Source organism: Delphinus delphis, chromosome 18 (genome assembly GCF_949987515.2).
Source record: "Delphinus delphis chromosome 18, mDelDel1.2, whole genome shotgun sequence".
Taxonomy (NCBI): Eukaryota; Metazoa; Chordata; class Mammalia; order Artiodactyla; family Delphinidae; genus Delphinus; species Delphinus delphis.
The window spans coordinates 76,497,836-76,520,420 of record NC_082700.1 but is presented as its reverse complement, the minus strand read 5'-3'; the positions used below and the strand labels follow the sequence as shown (position 1 = coordinate 76,520,420).

At 52.6% G+C, this 22,585-nt stretch overlaps 1 protein-coding gene across 2 annotated transcripts in view; it reads right to left on the bottom strand.

Annotated features, from left to right (window-relative positions):
• ARHGEF7 (Rho guanine nucleotide exchange factor 7) overlaps positions 1-22,585 on the bottom strand; it is a 126,098-nt gene that overhangs the window by 49,746 nt on the left and 53,767 nt on the right. For both annotated transcript variants that reach the window (XM_059995857.1, XM_059995858.1), the window contains exons 3-6: positions 22,044-22,128; positions 18,599-18,729; positions 12,751-12,952; positions 1,311-1,399 (exon numbers count right to left, since the gene is read on the bottom strand). In XM_059995857.1, coding sequence (XP_059851840.1) covers positions 1,311-1,399; positions 12,751-12,952; positions 18,599-18,729; positions 22,044-22,128 — 507 coding nt within the window. The remainder of the gene's footprint in view (positions 1-1,310; positions 1,400-12,750; positions 12,953-18,598; positions 18,730-22,043; positions 22,129-22,585) is intronic.

The window sequence follows — 22,585 nt, the reverse complement described above, 5'->3', positions numbered from 1 at the left end:
GACCAACACGAGGAGAGGGGAGGCCACGGGCCACCAGGGGTGCGCTCAGCGGCCTGGCGCACGGAGACCGGACAGCAGAAGAGGTACAGAAGTGAAGTCCTGCAAAGAGGAGGCCACGGATCGGGGGCAGGTGGTGAGAGGAAACACCGACGGGGAGGGGTTCCTGCCGCTCTCGTCACCGCTGCGTAAGCAACGCCTTTAGCAGGGCCTGGCAGAGCGAGCCCCTGACAAATCCTTAAGAAATGAACGAGGGCCCCCAAGGCCAACTTGCGCTGCAAGATTTGGGGGCAAATGCGTAGGAGAGAGCTGAGCGCGCAGCCCCAGGTCACTGGTTCAGGTCTGCACGACTCTGCACCATCTCTTCGTAAGAGCACCGGAGACGGAACGCTCGTGATGAAAGGGCTGCTGCCAGGAGAGGCTCAGCAGCCGCTACTCTACTCCAGATCCTCAAAGGTCTCGTGGCGCAGACTTACATCTCCAATCGAGAAAGTAAAGAGGACTGGGAGTGAGGAAAGGAATAACTAAGTAAGTGCACGCTTCCCACAGAACTCAAAACATAGCTGTGTTTAGAAAGGTCACCCTGCTGGCTTATCACACCAGGTAGATACACACCGGCAATGTAACATCTACCCAAATCTAGACTATCATTTCCCATTTCCAGCAGATGGAACGGTTCAGGAAAAAGGAGGTTTGGATTAGATATTAGATTTAATGCCACAGGTACTTTTTAAGCTCACAAACTGCTCAAGTTTCAAAATGCAGCAAATTTTAGGATTCTGAAACCCTTGCCTTCACTATGTACAATGTCTAGACACTCTCCTCGAATTTCATGCTATTTGATATATATACACATATCAATCCCAGAAAAGACTACGTTAACATACAAAATGAACTAGAAACTGTATTGATCTGGAAAACTGACCGTCTACTCCCAATGGAGTATATGGCCTCTGACGTATAATGGCCTCTGAGGCACATAAAACCTGTAAATCACATTACGCACCTTTTAGAATCCCAGTGTTGAAGAGCTGTAACCGCATGGGGAAATAATCACAACACCCAGTTACGCAATAAGAACAGGGTACTATTCCACACAGTCATACAAAACTATAAGAGTATTATAGAAATACGTAGAGGTCAGAAGGAAACAGAGCAGAATAGTAACGGTGGTTGTATCTGTGTGGCGGACGATACGTGATTTTTATATCCTTCCTCCCTCTCTAGGCAGTTTACCTACATTCTACACTGCTCAGTTTTAGAGACATTCAAAAAAACAAGTTACTCTTCGAAACCGTTTTGCGATTACTCACCACGTTGTAATAGCTTTTGTTAATGGCAGTTGTATCAAATCCTTTGGGAGGGCTCTTCAAGGCTCCAGATTTGGGTGACACGGGCTTTTCTGAAATAAAGACGTAGGGCAGGTTTACGGCTCCACCCTAGAGAGGACCACGCGCGGCAGCCCCGCACGACCCCAGCTTCTGGGCCCAAATGAGCCCCCAGTCCAACGGGCGGCGGGACAGAAGCCCATGCAGCCAGCAGGCCCCCAGCCCCATCTCCACCACACGGTCGGCTCCCTGAGCTCAGAGGCCCCCACAGCCGTGCCTCCAGCCCATCCTCCCAGGCCAGGCTGAAAATCTGACAGATTATGCACCACTGCTGTCAACAAACAAAAAAGAACTAAGCTATACGCTACACATGCAGCTCAGGCGTGCAGTACGGGTGAATTACTAGGCCCAGAGCATCAGAGACAACGTTGGCAGACACGTAACAATATTAAGACATCAAGACCCACAGGCTGGACTGTATCTGGAGGGATCCAGGTCACTCAGGATGCAGAAGTCCCTCTAAACAAGGGCAACAGACAAGGAAGGAAAGCCACCCCACACAGGGCAACAAGGAAAAACCTCACTGCCTTCGGAGCCGCCACACCAGGGACGACAAGGAAAGCGGTCACGGCTACTGCAAGGATTCAAGCACTGAACATCACATGGCTTTCATCCAATTCAAGAGAGATTTATTCAGAATAGGTACTGAAGAAGCGCTTGCCAACTGATTCCTTGGCACTCGTGTGTGTGTGTGTGTGTGTGTGTGTGTGTGTGTGTATGTGTGTGTGCCATTGAGGTTCTGTGGGGCGGGTGTGTCTGTCACTGAGGTTCCGCGGGGTGCGTCTATCACTGGTTCTCCAAGGCTACATCAGAGTGGGGCTGGTGGGGAGGAAAGGAGAAACTGTGATGAGCACGGCCTGGGGGCCTCGGTCTGTACAACCCCCTTCCTCCCTTGCCCCCTCTGCAGGGTCCTGCTGTACACACGGCTGCCGGGGCCCCTCCGGCGTGTTAGGTAGAAGGATGCTGAACACGCCTGTCCAGAATCTCTCTCTTTAGGCAGCATTTCCCTCCCACCCCACACACTCCTGAGCTCCGGGCCCCTAATTCCAACTGCTCAATAGCTCCATTATCTTCTCAGCAACAGAAACCCCCAAAATGCCCAAAGCAAAACGCACTGTCTCTAGCTGTGGGTCCCCCTCCTCCTATGGAGCTGTTTACCTAACTCTTCTTTCAATGCCTCACTGTAAGGGCTTTCCAAACAGCTGAAAATAACGAGCAAAACAGAAGGTGTTATTCCTAGCTGAAAGAATTCTCTCTGCCCATGGGATGGAAGCAGAACTCCACAGAAAATAAACTACTTCTAAACCATGAGAAATACAAGGAGGAAAACCAGTCTAGTCTAGCTAATACACTTTGCTTCCCAATCTTGTATCTGCAGCTAAGCATTTAACTGTGGAAGAAAAAACTACGACGTTTCCATCCGAAGAAAAAAATGCCTTTTCATCTTTAAAATCTGCAGTTTGGGGGAAGCATATGCGACGACAGTAAAGGGAGGTGGCTGAAGCCTCAATTACCGCCCCGGGGACCATACGCAGCACGTGGAGGAAGACACACAGCAACACGGGTGCAGCAAGGTTAATTCACGAGAATGGCTTGAATCTGCTTTAGATTTTTTAAACGCAAATAACTTGCCAACTGCCTCATTCTACTTAAACTTAAGACATACCTCACAACATCACGGTTAATAAAATTCAGTCGATTTACTATGAGAACTACAAGGAAGAAGCTTTTTCAAAAGCAAGCTTCAATCTACTAATATTCTATAAAAATAAGGGACAGGCAGAAGAGACCCAGACAAATCAAGGTTTAAGTCCAAAGAGGTTGTCTTTTCGCCCTCAGAAAAAGGAAGCACACAGTGTGCTGGTCGCTAAACGGAAACTTCTGGGCTGGGAGGCGTCACGAACACACGCCCGAAGCCTTGGGTCCAGACGCTCAATGAGCTGTCACACGAAGGAGCCGCCAACACGCCCTCTGCAGAGGGTGCAACTGCCGCCGTGCCACCTGCGGGAGACCCGGGAGGGCAGCGCTGGCTGACGCTCCAGGCCCAGGCTCCAGGGACAGTCGTCCGTGGTGGCGGGGCGAGGAGAAGCGCAGGACCCCTGCGAGCCTCGGGTGGCCTCTAGCGCCTCCACCAGAGAAAACTTTGAAGTGTCAGTGCAACATAACAGAGGCCAAGTCATGGGCATGCATAACAGAGGAAAATGCACAGGAAACATATTAGAAAATACTCAGCCTTCCCACTATCCTAAGAAAAACAAGACATTGTTCTGGCCCATCCAATGGCTAAAACAGATTGCACTCGCTGGGACGAGGTGGGGGAGCCAGGAAGACAGCACAGCGCCACCTTCCAGGGCCGACGGACGCAACACGTGCCCCCCTTTCTCGCAATAAATGTTCAAAAACGCCGATAACAACAGAAGCTAAACACAGATGTGCTAAACGAAGAGGGGGATGGGGACCACCCCCACCAGGTGCCCCAAGTAAAGGAGGCCGCAAAGCACCGGCAGTGGTGGGAGCTGCCCTGGGGCCGGGCTGCAACCAGTGCTGTTACGGGACTGCCCCGTCCCACCGGGTGGAACTCTGGTGACCCGCACGGCTAATGAAAGAAAGCCTACAGACTTCTGTCCGCCGGCCAGAGAAGCAGCTAGGAAGTGTGCTGGCCACTCAGGGATGGGGGACACAGCCTGTGAGAAACCAAACCAAGGCTGACCCCGCCAAGCGTGCAGTCCAAGGCCACACCATCTCCTGCAGGACCACCAGGATTTGCCAAGGGCAAGAAAGCTCTCGGGGCCCGGAGGAAGCCAATGTCAGCCGTCTCCGTAGGCACTTCTGCAACCCAGGGTGCAGAGGTACCCACTGAACAGCCATCCATCAAAGAGCAATCCATAAATAAAGCACAAGCTCACGAAGAATGAACCACCAAGGGAGTGTAAACAGAAAACATACGAGGGGACCAGTCCCCGAGATGCAGAAATTAACAGGATAATCTAGGAGGCTGTACAGCAAATGTGCTTCAAATGCCTAGAGAGAAATGAGGACCATAATGAGTTAAACAGGCATCATGAAATGAAGAGCATCGGAAAAGAATGAAACAACTTCTAGAAATGAATACGATGGTCACTAAAACGAAAATCTTGGTGGACAGGTAAACAGGGCAGTGAGGAGGGAACGGGGAAGGGAAAGATCTGAGGAATGGACTCCAAGTGTGGTCCAGTGAAGCAAAGAAACGAAAGCATGGAAAGCGGATTAAAAGCCACGGAAGGTAAAAGCTAACCGGATGTTCAGGAGACAACGAAGCAAACGAGCAGGCAGCGTGACTTTCCAGAAACGGCAAGTTCTCGCGTCCTGGGCTAGGGCAGCACGGCAGCCCTACACGGTCACCCCTCCACCCCCGGGGGGCGGCCCTGCCGCTGGCGATGCTTCCAGAGGCAAAGGCAGTCACACCCCGGCCACCTCAGGGCCCAGCTATCGTGGGCTTTTCTTCCGCCTCTTTCTGGAAGGGTAAGGGCTCCCTCTCGTCATCCCTCATTTCCCTCTGCCTCTCCTGTCCGAAGGTTTCACAGCCCTGCTTTCTGCGCTGGTGGCGGCCCTCCCGCCAGGCTGTGTGCACTGACCCCTCGGAGCCCACGGGCGACGCTCAACCCTGAGGACAACTCCAACTCTGGCTCCCGCTTCTGAGTCCCCACTGTTTGTCACCCGGCCTGGAAACCATTCTCCCATCCCCGGTCAGGCTCCCCAGGGGTTAAGCCCCACGGTCACTGGTTTCTGTGCTGCCAGTTTCCTCAACCCTGTACTCCTTCCTATTGGCTTTCAACTGCTGAGCATCTTCCTGGTTCATTTAGCCATAATCTGTCCTTGTGGACTCTCCTGAACCTCGGTCTGAGCCTCTGTTACAGAGATCTCCAAGTGTGCACAGGAGTGGGGAGAACCCCACACACGTGTGCCCCTGCTGAGCCTGCACAGGTGCCAGCCCCCGGCTGCTCTCATACCCTCTTTCCTCCTGGAAGCCTCACAGCAAAGCCCACCAACACTTCCGTGTCCACCCTACTCAGAGGGTTCTCCTCTTTAATTAAAATCCTAACATCAGGCACTTATCACACCTGACAAATTCCTAATAATTCCTTAATATTATCTGATGCAAGTCCACATTCAAACTTCCCGGTCGGTTACAACAAGGCTTTTGTAGTTGGCTTATTTGAATTAGGAACCAAATAAGATCTACACCGTGCATGGGGGCTGCTCTGCCCTAAGCCTTCTTTATCCTCTCAAAGCCCCTCCTCTCTTTACTTAACGCCAGCAGGGAGCACAGGGCACCGCCCCCTTCCCCATCACCCATGCTACCCAATTTTCTATTCAGGGGACCTCAGGTAGGCTTCCTGATTTATGGGTAGATATTCTGTTGTTTTTTCACTGTTGTTCCCCCAGTTCCCACAACAGTGGCCACTAAAGTAAATATTTGTTGAATGGACGTTGGCTGTGATTTTAGAACCGAGTGCAATCGTTAACAACCTTGGAGTATGAAAAACAGAATGCAAAGGTGGAAAAAGGTCAAGGGTAAGTCCTCGTGTTACAAAGAGGGGCATCAAGAGATGACTGTCAATGTCCGTGGACATGAAATAAACGATATTAGTTAGCATTCCTGATAAAGGGAACCAACAGGAGAGAGGGCAAGGGAGGACAAGTCAGAGAGAAAGTCTGCAGGACACAAATCAGGCAGAGAAGTCCCACCACACACAGAAGGGGCTGCACGGAGAAGGCAGCTCATGGCGGGGGCCGGGGTCTCCCAGGGGCGATGGCCAGGAGAGGGGGAGGGGGGAGCAAGCGACCTCTGCCCGTCACCCCATCGGCTTTTCTGTCCCACGTGCTCTGTTTTCACATGCCTGGATTACTTTTAACGTAGTATTTCACAAATAAAACTTTTTTTGAAAAGAGCATCTCTATTACTGAAGACTATGGACCCTGACCCCAAACTGCTACAGGACAGTTGACCCCTGGGCGTGTCCTTGAACCAGGGGGTGTTAATCACGGTCACTGGGACGTGGCCACGCTCATAGAACACGCCCTACGGTGCCCAGTAACATCGGTGTTCGTGTGAGCGTGCGTTTATTATGTTACTCTAGAGAGACACTCACTTCCACATTCCAGACAAATGACCAACCCCCTAACCGCAGGCCGCTCTGTACATACGTGAGGTTCCCCACACGCCCCAGAGGTGCCAGGCTTACATTTTATACTCTCCCCACCCAAAAAATGTGCATCAGGAAGAGAGAGCATGGAGAGGCACAGCCCCATTCCGGGTGCCTTGAGAAACACAGCATCACGTGCACCCATGCACATGTGTGCATGCACACGCCCAAACCCACTCCACGCCAAAGAAGGGGGTGAGGGCAGAGGCTTTTCCCTGCCACACTAATGAAACAAGGTTCTGTGTCACCCTGTCCCTCTCCCTGCACAGGTTATATTTCTATCAAACACTGCTCTTTCACAGCCAGAGTAATAACTGCGTCCAAAATCCAGCTTGCATTTCATGTCACTTTAGTATGCCAAAAATAAACAGAAAATACTGGAAAATGAGAAACTTAGGAAATGGCAGTGTGAATGCTCATTAAACATCACGCTGCAAGTGAGAGTAGCAAGTGAGAGCCATTTAAGTTCCCACATCACTGCCAAGCACGGCTCATGACTCAGCGCCCCAAGCTCACCCGATCCTAAAGGAACACTTCCAAGAAGTGCCTTCACTGTTCACTGACGAGAAAACTCAGCGCATCAGAAATGACCGCTTAACAGAAACCCGGTGCACGAGGTGCACACGTGAACCGGGACCTGGGAGCATCCCGAGCCCACGGGTGCCCCCAGCAGCAGCCCGGCCACGGCAGTGCTCACGTTCTAACCCACGGGAGACCCAGCGTGTCCGCGTTCCCGGAAGGAGGGCAGCAGCAGCGCCGCTCACTACAGAGCCGGCCTCCTGGCTGCTTTCCTTCCAGCTCTCTCGAATTTAAGAAACTATCACGCGTGCGTGCAAAATACACATATACATCTGTGTGAATAAAATGAGTTTCACGTATTCAGGAAGAACATCCAGTGCGTTTGCAGCAAAACGTGAAGCATCCTCAGGCAGACTCTTGGAAGAGATCTGTCTTCAAGGAGGGAGTATTTCAAACAAGAAACCACACACAGGTCCAAGACACAAACACGCGGGGTGAAGCCTGACCAGAGCACTGCCACCTCCGGCCACAAGGGGGCAGGCGGCCGCGGCCGCGCACACGCCCCACCCGAGAAGCCGGACGGAGGCTGGACACTCGAGAACTCACCCGGAGACGTGCAGCCCAGGGGATATCACGGAGAAGGAATCTCAGCTTTGTTTATTCGATAGAAATATTAGTAAATCAAATCAAAATTTAACGCAGAAGAGAAACTCACTGTTTAAAGGAAGTCGCTGTTTGTCTTTCGTAAGGAAATGACCCTGACATGATGGCCAGTTAGAGAAGTCTGTATGTTGGGACCTGGCACATTTTCTTTACAGAAAATTAAGCATTAATGACACTGTGAATTACAACACTTATGCTAAACTTGCCCTTTCAAAAAGGAAACCTATTCCAAAATCAAAAAGCCACATTAATTACTAAAAAAAAATGCAATACAGAAATGTTACTGTGATCCTAGAGTTTCACTCTCAACTGTTACAGAGTGATACGGTAAAAACATGGTTTCACGTCTTTCCTTCTCAAATGCCCACGTTTAAAATCAGACGGGGACAGCTTTCCTTAGAATATACTGGAGAGTAACCTGAGGACACCCGGGATAGAAACTTACCAAAAGAGGTTATTCCTTTGGTTCAACAATCAAATAAAGAATACTCAGCATAACAGATCACCAATTTAAGCAAATATGTTATTCCCTATTATTTTAAAAAACAAACAGGAAAAAAAGGAAAGTTTTCAAAGTTACTTGGGTCTCAGTTTGGTATGAAAACTAGGGATTCCATGTGACCCCTGCAAACAGCCCTTGGACAACAATGCAGTTACGCACATACGATGAAAAGGGGTCTCTCTCTCTCTCCCTCTCTCTCTCCCACACACACACACACACACACACACACACACACACACACACACACAGAAACACAGGATTAAGACACAGAAATAGGAATTTTAGGCAGAACAAAGTGATGCAGTCACTCCTGATGCAGGTAAACACTCATAAACATGCAATGGCTGGTTCTCCTTAGCGCCACATCTGCCCCCCTCGCCACCCCCGGCTCTCAGCCCCAAAACCCCCCTCCAAAAGTGGGGCTGAGAGCAGAACACTCATGCCAGGCTGCTAGATGCTCAGAGGCCAACAGCTGTGACAACCCGCCACCACAAATGGCACTGACCACACTCACACATCCACCTGAAAACAACAGACGACACTGACCATACTCTCATCCACCTGAAAACAACCCTCTGGGACTATCTTTGCAGTGTAATTTTCAAAGGTTAACTTTGGAGAAATACCTGAAAAGGAAAAATTCATTTGCACTCTTACTATGGTGACTCAAAATCAGACCAGAATTCCCATTTAAATGAGCTGTGCACAGCAAAATTCAAGAGGCACAGATTCAACAGACGTCTGCACAATCAGCAAGTTCCACTCTTTATGGCGTGCCCCACCACCAGCTCCGTGACCCCGAGGACGTGCCCACCACCAGCTCCGTGACGCCCTGAGGGCGTGCCCATCACCAGCTCCGTGACCCCGAGGACATGCCTATCACCAGCTCCGTGACCCCGAGGACGTGCCCACAACCACCTCCGTGACCCCCTGAGGACGTGCCCATCACCAGCTCCGTGACCCCCTGAGGACGTGCCCATCACCAGCTCCGTGACCCCCTGAGGACGTGCCCATCACCAGCTCTGTGACCCCCTGAGGACGTGCCCACCACCAGCTCTGTGACCCCCTGAGGACGTGCCCACCACCAGCTCTGTGACCCCGAGGACGTGCCCACCACCAGCTCTGTGACCCCTGAGGACGTGCCCACCACCAGCTCTGTGACCCCTGAGGACGTGCCCACCACCAGCTCTGTGACCCCTGAGGACATGTGTACCCTATGCCCTGAATATCCCAACAGTACTTATCCTCTGGAGTTGTGGTGAGGACTGAAGTCACAGATGAAAAGCACTTTCTACAGGAACCAGAACATAAAAACTTGGCTATTATTGCTAACTGTGTTATTATGATAATGAAAATACACTTGCTTTTATTATCAACAATAGAACGATATCAACTATAGAAAAAGAGCAACAATGAGATACCACTTTACACCCGCTAGGATGGCCATTATCAAAAAAACAAAACAAAACAGAAAACAACAAGTGTCAGCAAAGATGTGGAGAAATAGGAATCCCCGTGCATGGCTGATGGGAATGTGAAATGGTGTAGCTGCTGTGGAAGCAGCACAGCAGTTCCTCAAAAACCGAACATAGTCACTGTATGAGCCAGCAATTCCACTCCTAGGAATATACCCAGGAGAACTGAAAGGACTCAGGACAGACATCTGTACAGCCATGTTCACGGCAACATGATTCACAAGAGCCAAAAGCTAGAAACAACCCAAAAGTCTAGGAACAGAAGAATGGATAAATAAAATTCGGGTGTGAAATAAAAACACGTACACATATGTACTGGTCTCTGCCCCCGGTTCCTGGCACGAGGCTCCTGAAGCCCTCGGAACTCCTGACGAGGCCGCTGGGAGCATCTTCTGTTCTAACACTGGGTCTCTGACCCTGTTCCTGACACACAGTCCCTAAACCCCCTGGAGTTTCCTGGGTGACAGGGGCGTCCTTTGTTCTCATGAGGCGACTCCAGGGGGGCTTCTGGGTGGCTCCTGGTCACCACAACGACCAAGCCGTGATTAGAAGCTCGGAGCTTCCAGCCCCGCCCCATTCTCGGGAAGGCAAGAGGGCTGGAGACTGAGTTAACCATCACTCATGCCTCTGTGATGAAACCTCCGTAAAATCCCAACAGCGTGGGGTTCAGAGAGCTTCCAGGTCGGGGAACACACCTACGTGCCAGGAAGGTGGCACCCCAACTCCACGGGGACAGAATCTCCCGCGCCTGGGACCCTTCTGGGCCTCGCCCCCTGTGCCTCTTCATCCGGCTGTTCATCTGTGTCCTCTCCTCCGGGATAAACCAGGAAACCTGAGGAGCGCTCCCCCCGAGTTCTGTGAGCCCTTCCAGCAAACTATCAAACTCTAGGAGAGGGTCACAGGAATCCCGATTTACAGCCAGTTGGTCAGAAGCCCAGGTGACAACCTGGGGCTGGTGGCGTATGAAGTGGGGTCAGTCTTGTGGGCCTGAGCCGTCAGCCTCTGTGACACTGACCCCAGGCAGATGGCTATCAGAACTGAACTGAACTGCAGGACACCTAGCTGGTGTGATCCAGTGGCGTGATGTGTGGAAAGCCCACACGCTGGTGTAAGAAGTGCTCCAAGTGTGGCGGCAGTGTGAGAACAGAGGAGAAACACAGAGGTGTGAGGGTTTATCAGTGGCATAACCGTACAAGGGCATATCATTCAGCCTTAAAAAGGAGTGAAATTCTGACACACACACTACAACACAGGTGAACCCAGAAGACATGCTGAGTGAAATAAGCCTGTCACAAAAGGACTAATCATGTATGATTCCCCTAACACGAGGCTCTTAGGAGTCAAACGTCAGTCGAGACAGAGTCGCATGGGGACTGCCAGGGGCTCAGGGGAGACAGGGATTGTTTGAGGGGTTGAGAATCTGGGAAGATGAGGACGCTCTGAGACGGGTGGTGGTGGTGGCTGCACAAGAGCGTGAACGTACTTGGTGCCACTACACTGTACACGTAAACATTTTTTTTAAGCGGTTAAAACGGTCAATTTTACATTATGGTAAATTTTACTACAATCTAAAAAAGACAGAAGAAGCACGTGTTATTCCCCCCCAAAATCCAACACCGAAACCTTTACCAATCAGGGCTGCAGGCTGCCTTATTAAAATACTTATGGTCTGGCGTCACTGCTAGGAAAATACTCGTTTTATCAAAACTGTCACGTTCACTTTTAGACAGCTCTTCTTCTTGCTACCTCAAAAAGCCGAAGAGCAGCAATTAGTGCTCCCCGGGCTCCTGCTCTGTGCCACCAGGCCCGCAGCACAGGCTGCACCAACGCGCACGAGGGAGCCCCGCTGACCCCACGAGGGAGCGCCGTCCCCGCACCCTAACCTGAAACGCCCGTGGGCCCCGGGGCTCCTCCCCGCGAGGAGCCGCTCCCATTGCACTCCTTCCACGCGGCCCTACCCGCACCGCGGACCACCACCACTCTCCCCAAGCAGAAGCAGAACACCGCCGCACACAGCAAGGCCTTTCCAGACAACGGACGACATGCAAGTCAAGTCACAGCAGACGCGGCCTGCAAATCCCTCCCCACCTCTGCGTCTCCGGCCACCCACTCTTCCCTTTAAGACGCTGGTTCTGAAATCTCACTCAACAGAGCGCCTACACCCCAGCTCCATATGAATACAAACATATACACATACACACATGAACCCATGAAGGCAAGGACTACATGACTGCACTGATAAAACCAGCAGTCTCCATCGATAAATGAACGCTGCTTCAGGGAACGAGGGACTACTGGGCAGACGTGCTCGGGAGGCCTGCCATTCCCCCCCGTGACGCCACGCAGGACAGCACCACACACACACACGCAGAGGCCGTGCGCCTGAACTTCCACACCCATACCGGAGTGACACAAATCACAGATCCCAGGCCGCAGAGAGAACCGCGATTCCACGACGTGAATCTAAGCAGAAATGAAAACAGTGCCAGTACCACTCGCTATTCCCTTTCAAAACAAGATAAGCATCTGAGTGATTTTTTAAATTCAGTAATGTTAAGCAATTGCAGAAAACCTAAGGAAAGCGATGCATTTTAAAATGCTATTATGAGCACAAAGAAAAGGACAGAAATTACTTAACTGTACATGACGGGCAAAAGCACCCACAGCAAGAAACCCACCACAGCAAGAAGCCGCCACAGCCTGCGGGACAGAGCCAGCTCTCAGTCCTGACAGCAGCCCTACAAAGGGCGATAAGGTTTACCTTATGTAAAAGCGTAACCACAAAAATAAACCCCAACCGATTTGAGATGTTTCTCCTTACAAAGGGAAAATAACAGAGTAAGCCTCTATTTTATAGTGCTGATGTCGCAACGGAATGAAGAGCTAGCCTGTGACCGTGCAGCCCTTTCCCCAGCGCGGGGGCAAACACCACTCCCCGTCGCAGAAAGGACACGGGAGACTGGTCCCGCCCAGGACAGGGGGCACGTGCCCTGCCTCCTGCTCCCCCGCCGGCCACTCACCGCTGGGCTTGATCTCGCGCACGTAGTTGCTGGGGAACCAGCCGGTCCTGCCGCTGTGCGTGCCCTCCCACCAGCCCCCTTCCTCCACCCGCGTGACGTGGATGACGTCGCCTTTCGCAAAGGACAGCTCGTCTTCATTCGTCTGCTGGAAGTTAAACTTGGCTCTTACGACCAGCTGATTGTTGCTATTATCCGTCATGTCCTAAAAAGGGGAGAAGGGAGGAGACGTCATGAAGGACACACATTCTACACTGTGATGACACGAACAGATTTCGCTTGGACAGACAGGGCGTAACCACCCCGTTCACGTGGCAGAGGAGCGCTGGACACACCAAAGTCCCCACGGCCCTGTCCACTGCCCCAGGTCCAGTCCCGGAGGAAACCCTCAATGGCTGCAAAGGTCTTATTCCTGCCAGTGTGGTGCCTACATGAGCAGAGACACACTTTCACACACATTTACACGCTACACACTTCTCTACAGTTTGCAACAAGTTAATACACTGTGAGCATTTTCCTAGCAGTCCTTAATTACTTCAGTCTTAACTAACTGCTTAATATTACACTGTACGGCAGTGCCATTAGTTACTTAACCAAGTCTTCACTACTAGACTTGAGACCATGTCTAGTTGCTTTCTACTGCAAAACAAGGCTGCATCAGAACTGTCTGCACATGTCTTTGCACACGCCTGTAAATGAGCCGATACGTTAAATTCAGGTCAGAGAACACGGATGACACATTTTAAATCTTAACGCCCATTGCTAAGTTGCCCTCCAAAAAGGTCCCAGACATTCCCGCCAGCAGCGTCTAAGACGTCTGACTGCTTCAAACACTCACCGACACTGGATACTGCCAAACCGACAGGAAGAAAGGGTACCTCATTTTAACCTGCATCTTTCTCAGAGATTAAGCCTAACTGCAGATCTCTGAAAAGTGGGCAGAGGAAGGCAGACTGGCTGGAATGTCTGTCTCCATCTATCCCAGACCGGGTGCTGGGGAGGCCTGCAACCTGGAACTGCCAACGGAAGTCGACAAACAAAAATCCCCAAGCAGAGTCTGCTCTCCTGGCCAAAGCGGCGGGAAAGGGACAGCACATGGGCCACTCAGCCAGCACGCGGGTGTCCAAGGGGACCAGGCAGGACGTCCCGTGGCCCACCAAGCCCCAGAGCTCCTCCAGCACCAGTGACATCAGCCAAGATGAGGCTGGGAGTCCAGCGTCCAGTCCCCCCAGGTGGCAGCAGGCAGCCCCATATGCCCACACAGGTGTCCCCTGCCCTCCACCCAGCCCCGTGGGGGGAGCCAGGCCCAGCGTCTCCCCGACCCCCCTCCAGCAGCACTGTCAGGGGTCCAAGAGAAACCCCAGTGACACCAGGTCAATGAATCTGACCCGACACCACAGCAAGGAAACCAAGCTGTCCCCAGAACCACGGTCTACCACCCTCAGCCAGGACCGCCACACAAAACCCCATCAGCCAGGGCTGCAGCCGCAGACGCAAGATCTCAGCAGGATCCAGCATCTTCCAACACACTCTCCCAAGTGTCTAGGATAGAACTGAAGACACCCCTTATTCCAAGAACAAGGAAAATCGGAGCCTGACTGAGAAAAGACATGGATCCCAACACTAAGATGAAGCTCTCTCAAAACAGACAAAATAGAAAATCCCAGAAATGAAACAGAACTTACAAAATCTACTCAAACTGACAGAGTGAAAAAAAATTGAGAGCCCCAGGGACTTGGGGGAAATGACAAAGATCTAAGATTGGAACCATCGAAGTCTTGGAGGAGAAAGGACAGAGTTGAAAAGGAGTCTAAGAAATACGGCTAAAAATGTCCCAAATGTGACAAAAGACACAAACACACAGGGTCAAGAAGCTGAGTGAACCCCACACAGGACACACCTGAAGAAATCTGGACCAAGTCACACTGTAACTAAACTGCAGAAAGCTAAAGACAAAAAAACTTTCGTCTCAGGATAAAAAAGACGTCTGCGGATATGCAAGATCTGAACAACTTTACCTCCCCTGCACCCTTGCTCAAGAAGTTAGTATAAGATGCACTCCTCCAAAACAGGGAATTAACCACGAAAAAAGTGAAGACCCAGAAAGACATGGAGGAAGTCGACTCGGGTCAAAGGAGTCTGCAGGTGATGAGGGAAGCACAGAGGCGGCAGCTGGCACGTCCTGGCTGCAACCAAGAGACGCTCCGGCAGCCAGAAGACTTCACCAGCGGCCCCCAGGAAGAGGAAACTGAAAAACCCTAACACGTCTGAATGCGCAGACAAGATTCCTTCAAGAAAGGCCACAGACCAGACTATAATCTGCACAAGGTGCACAGAAAACTAAAGAGGCAACAGAAGGTCATCAGGAAAGCACAGTCCCAGCACACGGTGGCCCCACTGTGAGTCTGGGTCATGATGGTGTTGCACTAACACCCACCCAACGAAGCCACTAGAGGACTCAGCCACGGGGAAGGGAGGCCCGGAAGCACCCGTGAAGCTAAGGCCCAGGGGAAGTGGAAGAGCCCTGATGCCCCCTGCCACTGTGGGACGTCCACAGTGGCAACACTGTGTTATTTTTAAAAAAAAACCCAAACCAACCTTTATATAAGGCATTTTATTTAGAGAGACACAGAGAAAACATGGGAAGCGGTTGTGTCTCTACTGATTGTTTCCTAATAGCAAGTCTTGCAGAGTTACCTGAGTCTTTAAACTAGGTTCATGTATCACTAAGCAAGATGAAAAAGATAAAGCACAAACACAGTGCTCAGGCAGAACGTCAAGAAGAGGAGCTGATAGAATGCCTAAAATAGTTCATGTGTGTTTATCTATTTATGTGTTTATACGTTAACTGCTATAAATCATGTTTATTTAATAATTCAAATTAATACATTAAATATCTAACGGATTAAACATTTAATGCATACTTCACATTTAATACTTAGAATATTCGATAAAGCAATCTCTCATCCACATTTGGCAGGAAGCCTCTGGCTGACCACTGTCCCCTCAAACGCGGGGTGGCAGGGGCACCTGAGCGGTGAGGGCCAGACAGGGCTCACGTCACAGCCGGGACACAGCACACACACGCTGTCCTCGCTCTGCTCAGAGAAACATGACCCGCTCATACACTGTGTCAGGTTCTCTCTCTCTGCAGACCACTGTCATCACTCATCAGCCGTCTACTCTGATCTCCATGACATTCTCCTTTTTGTGACTTCCCCTGGCTTTGCAGAGCCGATTCGGGTGACAAATTCCAATAACGAACATGACACGTAACAAACACAGGTGCAGAGCAGGCCCCTAAGGAGGTCAAACTGCCCTGGGAGCCCTGCTGCCGGCCTGTCTGTCCCCCTACTGCTGGGCACACGCCGGGCGGCATCCAAGTGCCACACGGGGCTCTCATCAGGACGCTGCCGAGGTGGTGACCTACACTCTCCCTACAGCTGCAGGCCAGGCAAACACCAGGGACGCCTTCCCCACCTCAGAAAGGGACACTCCACTAAGCACAGGACAGGGTGACGTCTGCACAGGGCCAGGCGGCCAGGCTGGACCCCTTCATTCTGACGCCACAGGTTCCCAGCCGTGGAGCACGGCCTACACTCAAGGATGGGCTCTAGGAGCGCTGTGAGCGGGCGCGAGCCCAGGCGGGGTGAGGACCACGCACCAGGCAGACAGCCCAGCCCTCCGCACGGGGGGCTACCGCCACCGCTGCTGCTGCCCTGGGAGGCTGGAAAGGGCGTATTCAGTCACTAGCTTACCGCTTCAGCTCTTTTCCTCCCTTTTCTAAAAGCTCCCCTGAAACGAGGGGTGGAGAAATCATTATTCCCTTTTTTTTTTTAAATAAATTTATTTATTTTATTCTTGGCTGCGTTGGGTCTTCGTTGCTGCGCGTGGGCTTTCTCTAGTTGCGGCGAGCGGGCGCTGCTCTTCGTTGTGGTGCGTGGGCTTCTCACTGCGGTGGCTTCTCTTGTTGAGGAGCACGGGCTCTAGGCGCGCGGGCTTCAGTACTTCTGGCACGTGGGCTCAGTAGTTGTGGCTCGCGGGCTCTAGAGTGCAGGCTCAGTAGTTGTGGCGCACGGGCTCAGTCGCTCCGCGGCATGTGGGATCTTCCTGGACCAGGGCTCGAACCCGTGTCCCCTGCAGTGGCAGGCGGATTCCTAACTACTGTGCCGCCAGGGAAGTCTGAAATCGTTATTCTTACCTAGCAGGTCAAGAGGAGTCTCACCGCATTCGCCTCGTGAGTGGCTCACCGGGTCCACGGCACAGGCAAGGCGGCTGGGGCTTTTTAGTTCTGATGTAACTTGAACTTTCTCTTGCTAATGAAACACCAATGCTATACTTACCGTGATCTCAGCAACATTCATCACAAGAGAACATTTAACTTTATCTTACTAAAATTATTCCTTTGCAATCCAGTCCTCATTTACTCAAAAACAAAACAAACAAAAAAACCGACAACTGTCACAAGCGAATGGGTCAGACAGCAAAGGTTTCTTTATCCAAAGCTTGATTTTTCTTGCATTTTCCTTGCATATTTCATAGAGCTAATTGAAACTATTTTTCAAGTGGTCTGGGCATCTTCCCTTGCTTTGGACCACAGAGCTTGCAATGGGACCCTCTAAGTCCGTCCAGCCTCACGGGGTGGCCATGAGGGTCACATGAGTCAGTCCAGGTGAGACACGGAACCAGCCAGAGCTGGCACAGAGAAAAAACGCTCAGGTGTGTTGTGTTGTTCACAAGGCCTGAAACAGGGCAATGGGACTTCTCAGAGAGGAAGAACAGTCACAGACACACAGCATGGAGAGTTAGTTCGAGTTCAAAAAGTTCAAAAACACATAAAAATTATATCCCTTCTACAGCTCTCCGTTTTTACCGCTGCTTCGTGACCAAACTCAAATTAACTTCTCTCTACAACACACAGCTCCAACGAGGTTAACTTCCGTTTCCGAGGATCACACCAGCTTACTGGGCAACACTCTCTGGTGGTAAAGTAGAGAGCGGTGGTCTCTGGAGACTCCAGGGGGGCCGGTTCTCTTCAGACTCACAGGACGAGCTCCCTGATTCTCTAACATACAATAATTTACTAAAGTGTCGCATGAAGCGAAGTCACAGCACCGGCTGATCGAGCTGAGGACCAGGCCACCATCCGGTCCAGAGCGGGCTCGGCTGTTCGGCAGGTGGACACGCGCCCTGGCTGGCGGATGGGGCGGCCCCTCCCCACGGTCTCCGCTCGGCCCTGTACTTCACCTTCTCAGGTCCTCATTTCCAAGCCTGTGCTCGCAGCCTGTCTCCTGACGATTTACAAATGGGTTTTCCTCACTTTCCAGGAGGACTGTTCATCTCAGGTGGCTTCCCCACCTCACCAGCACCGTTATAAGAGAGTCCCTCCTTCACAAGCTGCATCCTGACTCAGTAGGGTGCTGTCACGCTTTCATAAAGAGAAAAAAACCCTCTAGGTTCTTCGGCTTCCAGCCATTTCTTCATCATCTAAGTACTAAGTATGGATTTCTTATTCCCAAACTTCCGTACCTTTGTGCAGAGTAGATAAGAAAATATGATGCAAGTGACCAGGAAAACGTTTTAAAGGTCACATCCCTCCAGATAAACAGGTCTATATCTTCAAATAGAGCGCCCCAAATACACAGATTTCTTAGAAGCCGTCATGAAGCACGACACGCGGATAATCTGGTGATGGGCAAACGTCAGACCCGAGAATAGGAGCAACGGCAGCAAAGGCAAACCACCCTCTGGCTGAGCAACTCCCCGGAGGCCCGTGTGTCCTTCCAGACACGCTGCACACGCCCGGCTCCCCAACACACTCCCGTTTTCAGGGACCAACTCTCACACTTACCAAACTCCGATACTGGCCCTGGAACAATTTTGAAGTCCGACTGTGCGAAGGCTGGGGTCCCAGGGAGTCAAAAGACTTGATCCGGTGAGAGGAGGGCCGGGCACACACGGAGTCACTTCCCAGGCCGATGTCTGCAAGGTCGTCACAGGGGAGAGAGCGAGCTGAGTCCCCTGACACTGCGCCCACACCCCGCACCGGGCTCCGAGGGTCAGGGGGCCACCCGCGCCGGAGACCAGGAGCAGAGTCCCCGCCACGGGACCGAACGACCGCACGCGCCCCAGGCACCTTCCCGGGAAGGTGAACAGAACTATTTAGCAGTCCTTCTCCAGCTAAGTTCCGAGTTTACAACGTGTTTCGTAACTGTTTTCAGTACTTTCCCCTCACCTGGAAACAAGAAGCCCCTCACACTCAACTCCTGAGCAGACAGACTCCCCCCGCGTCCCCCCCGCACGCCCACTCCTCCAGGATCGCTCTTCGCGCAGTGGGCGAGCCGCAAGCCTGATCGTGCCAGAGACGGAAAAGACTCTCTTACTTGAAACAAACGGAACCCCCTGGCACTTTCCGTCCAGAAAGGCCCTTCTGAGGATGATGCCCTCGGCACGACGGCAGGCACACTTCACTCACCTCACAAGGCTGTGAAAGGACGAAAGACCACACAGCACTAAAGGCTCAGATCTCTCTCTGGAGTCGCTGCAAGATCACACACCCCACTCAGGCCACCAGCACGTAAATGTCAGCAGCCCACTTGGCAGAAGCGATGTGATTTTTTTAAAATGAGGCCACGAGAGAGTTTTCTAGGGAAATCACTGTTTTGACACGCACGCGCCTAGCAATTTCCTACAGCTATGTGGGGGCCTTCTATACGAATGTCCTGGAACTGGGGGTCTCCAGGTCCTCTTCCTCTGGCAGATCCCTTTGGATTGGCTCACACAGCGTCCTATGACATTCTGAATTAGGTACCAACAACTGGAAGTCTGGGGGCTCCCCAGGGAAACCGGCATTCCCAGCTGTTCTTGAAGCACCGGGGCTCTGGCGCCTCTGGCTCTGCGCTCCCTGACTGACCCAGAGCTGAGCAGGGCCCACGCGGGCAGAGCAACCGCTGCCCTCTGCCCCCCTCGCTCCTCCATGCTGCCTGCCGGGCTCCACGGACCTGGCGTCCGGAACCCCTGTCCTAAAACCACCTTGACGTCTCGGTGTGGAAGCCCCTCCAATTCTCAGGCCCTGCTCAGTGCTGGCAGTAAGGGCCAGTGTTTGCTCCCGCCGTGTGGCAGAGGCCTGGCAACTGCGAGCACAAACAGCGCCCAGAGGACAGGCGTGAAGAAGCTGCCCCAGTGGCCGCCTGCCGTACCCAGGGAGTGTTTAGGATCCCTTCCTTCCCCACCTCCAATCTCTCCTCTGTCCAAGTAAAAGGCAAGTATTCCTCCACAAGCCTGGAGAACACGAAGGGTCTCCCTGAAGTGCCGGAAGCAGAGGAAAGACAATGACGGGCTTCCCCAACAACGACCCTGGAGTCAGCAGGTGCACCTGTCTTACACTTGCGGCAGCCCCTACAGCCGACGGCTGAAAAGGCACCGTCACCTCCTTCACGCTGACTTCAGAAACACAAATGAAGAGCAGCAGCCAACAAACACAGAAGCAGAAAGTTCTCTTCACCTGAGAAGGCTCAGTCCTCTTGTTTAAAAGCTGAAGAGAGAAGTACCAGGTTTATTTCAGAACTTCCAAACAGGTCTTCGTAAAGAACAGCGCTAGATGCTCTGCATCCAGGGTATATCCAATGATGTCAAGAACACACGAGAAACACTTCTGCATCAGATGGGGGTGGGAACGATGGTAACACATGCCCGGATGATACAGCTCCCGGCCTGTGTCCATGCTTCCCATGGCCGGCGGGGCTCCGCCTCGATCACCGAGGGTCTCGCGGCCCGGTGGACGGAGCAAAGCCGCCCTCGTCGCTCCCCCTCTCCTTCCGACCCACCGGAACTTACACACCCAGAGCGAGAGCAAACCTGCCGTCTCCCACCCGCGGCCTCACACGTGGGGACTGTGTCTACCAAAGCCGCTCTCGCCCCAGCTGCCAGAGAGCGAGCCCAGCGGAGGGCAGTGAGTGTCAAACTGCGGCCCAGACGCCGGCAAAGTGCTGCAGGCGGGCCGGGGCCGGGGAGGCGCCCGCGCTGCACCCGCCGCCTGCACGCGCTCCTCCCCTGTGAAGCGCACTCATCGACTGCCGACGCTCCGACGCGGCAGGCCGGCTCCTTTACTATCTGTCTGCTCACGTTAGCCAATCGCTTCTCCCCGGAGGGATCGAAGAGGCAGCACGAGCTTGACAAAACGCCACAAGCCCCCTGTCTGGAGGGTGCGATGGCTGCATGTCCTTATGTCCGCCTTGATGCCCCCACTTCTCCGCCCCCTCTCGCTCTCCTCCTGGACTTGGACCCTCACGCTTTCCTACACTCGCTCACCTGGGTCCTAATTTAGCGTGTCCTCAGGTGCTGTCACCTCAACAGCCCAAGACATTCTCAACTTCAAGCCCGAAGTCAAGTTATGAAAAGGGAAGCCCTGCCCGGGACGGCGGGCAACACAGGCTGCTCTGGGCGCACGTCCGCAAGCGCAGACAGCGGGGCAGCGCCCAGACAGCCCTCCCAGCAAACGAGTGGCATGAGGGGCCCCGGAAGCGGTTCCTGCAGCCCCGAGCGTTCCAACCCCATCCCATCCCCACACAGTGAGGAAGGGTAGGGGCGAAATGAGAGGAGACCCTGACAAGAGAAACTTACTTTTTCTGATCAAAAGAGACAGTATCAAGGGCTAACTGCCCCTCCCAGGGATCTGAAACTACAGTCCGTAAAGGTAAGTAGAAAACAAACATGACTTTAAAACAAAAGAGCCTCTAAGCCCTTCTGGTGCCTCAGGCAGCCTCCAGGCCCGAGCTAGCCCCACAGGAGCACAGACAGACCCCGCTGTCCTCTCCGCGGTCGGGGAGCCCACCTCTCCCTAGAGGTGCAACTGGGGCTTGAACCCGCAGCCCACAGAGCCCAGGTGCCCTCGTCACCCTCAGGAAACCTGGCCCAGGTAGGTGTTTACTGTAGAGACCAGCTCACTGGCTGCACCTCAAAAACAGGCACTAGATCTGCTCACGAGATCTGAGCTTTAATCAGCATGAACTCCAGAGCAAGGTGCTTCACGCTCCAGGACAGCCCATGCGTTGCCCCTGTGAACAAGGCACTCCCCCTCTGCTGTACTTTCCTCTCTGCTCACAGGAAGGAAAGCACTGATATCTACCAGGACCTAAAGAGGAAGACTCTGCTCGCAGCAAAGGTGACAACCAGAATTTTAATGCAATCCTTTTTTAAATTCAATAACGTTCACTCTGCCTCACTAACACAGAAGCAACAAGGTTTTTGCCCCTTTTTCTTCCCCTCCCCTCAAATTCAGTAAAAAAGAGACTTACCTGCTGTTACTTTATTTAGAGTCACTAAGGAGCTGAGGACCTTGTTGAAATTCTGCCCCTGATACAAATCGTTTGCATCAAATGTCTGAAAGGGAAAAGTGAACAAGCAGAATTAGCAGAGTCCAGTGTCGGGCAGTTCTGCGCAGTAATAGGAAGACAGTAGGCTTCGCAGGCGAGACCCCAGGAGGTGGCACACCTGGGAGCTCGGCTTCCGGTCGGAACAGGAGGCCAGGCCAGATCCCTTACTGGGGCCGCTCTGGGCCCGAGTCCAGCTTCCTAACCACCACGTCCCCACCCTGCCTCACCCTCCTTCATAACCTGGGGCACTGCTGGCACTCCGTGAAGGCTCCTCTCCTTAGACTGAGGCTGAGGCCTCAGGGCAGGCCTACTACAGACTTCCTCTCCTGGCCACAGCCGATGCCAAAACCAACAGCAGCAAAAGGGAAACGCCGACATCAGAGAGGATACGAGAGGGAAGGAAGGGAAGGCAGGAGAGGCCGATTCCAGAAGAGGGGGAGCGGGGACACCGCCACCCTCGGGGC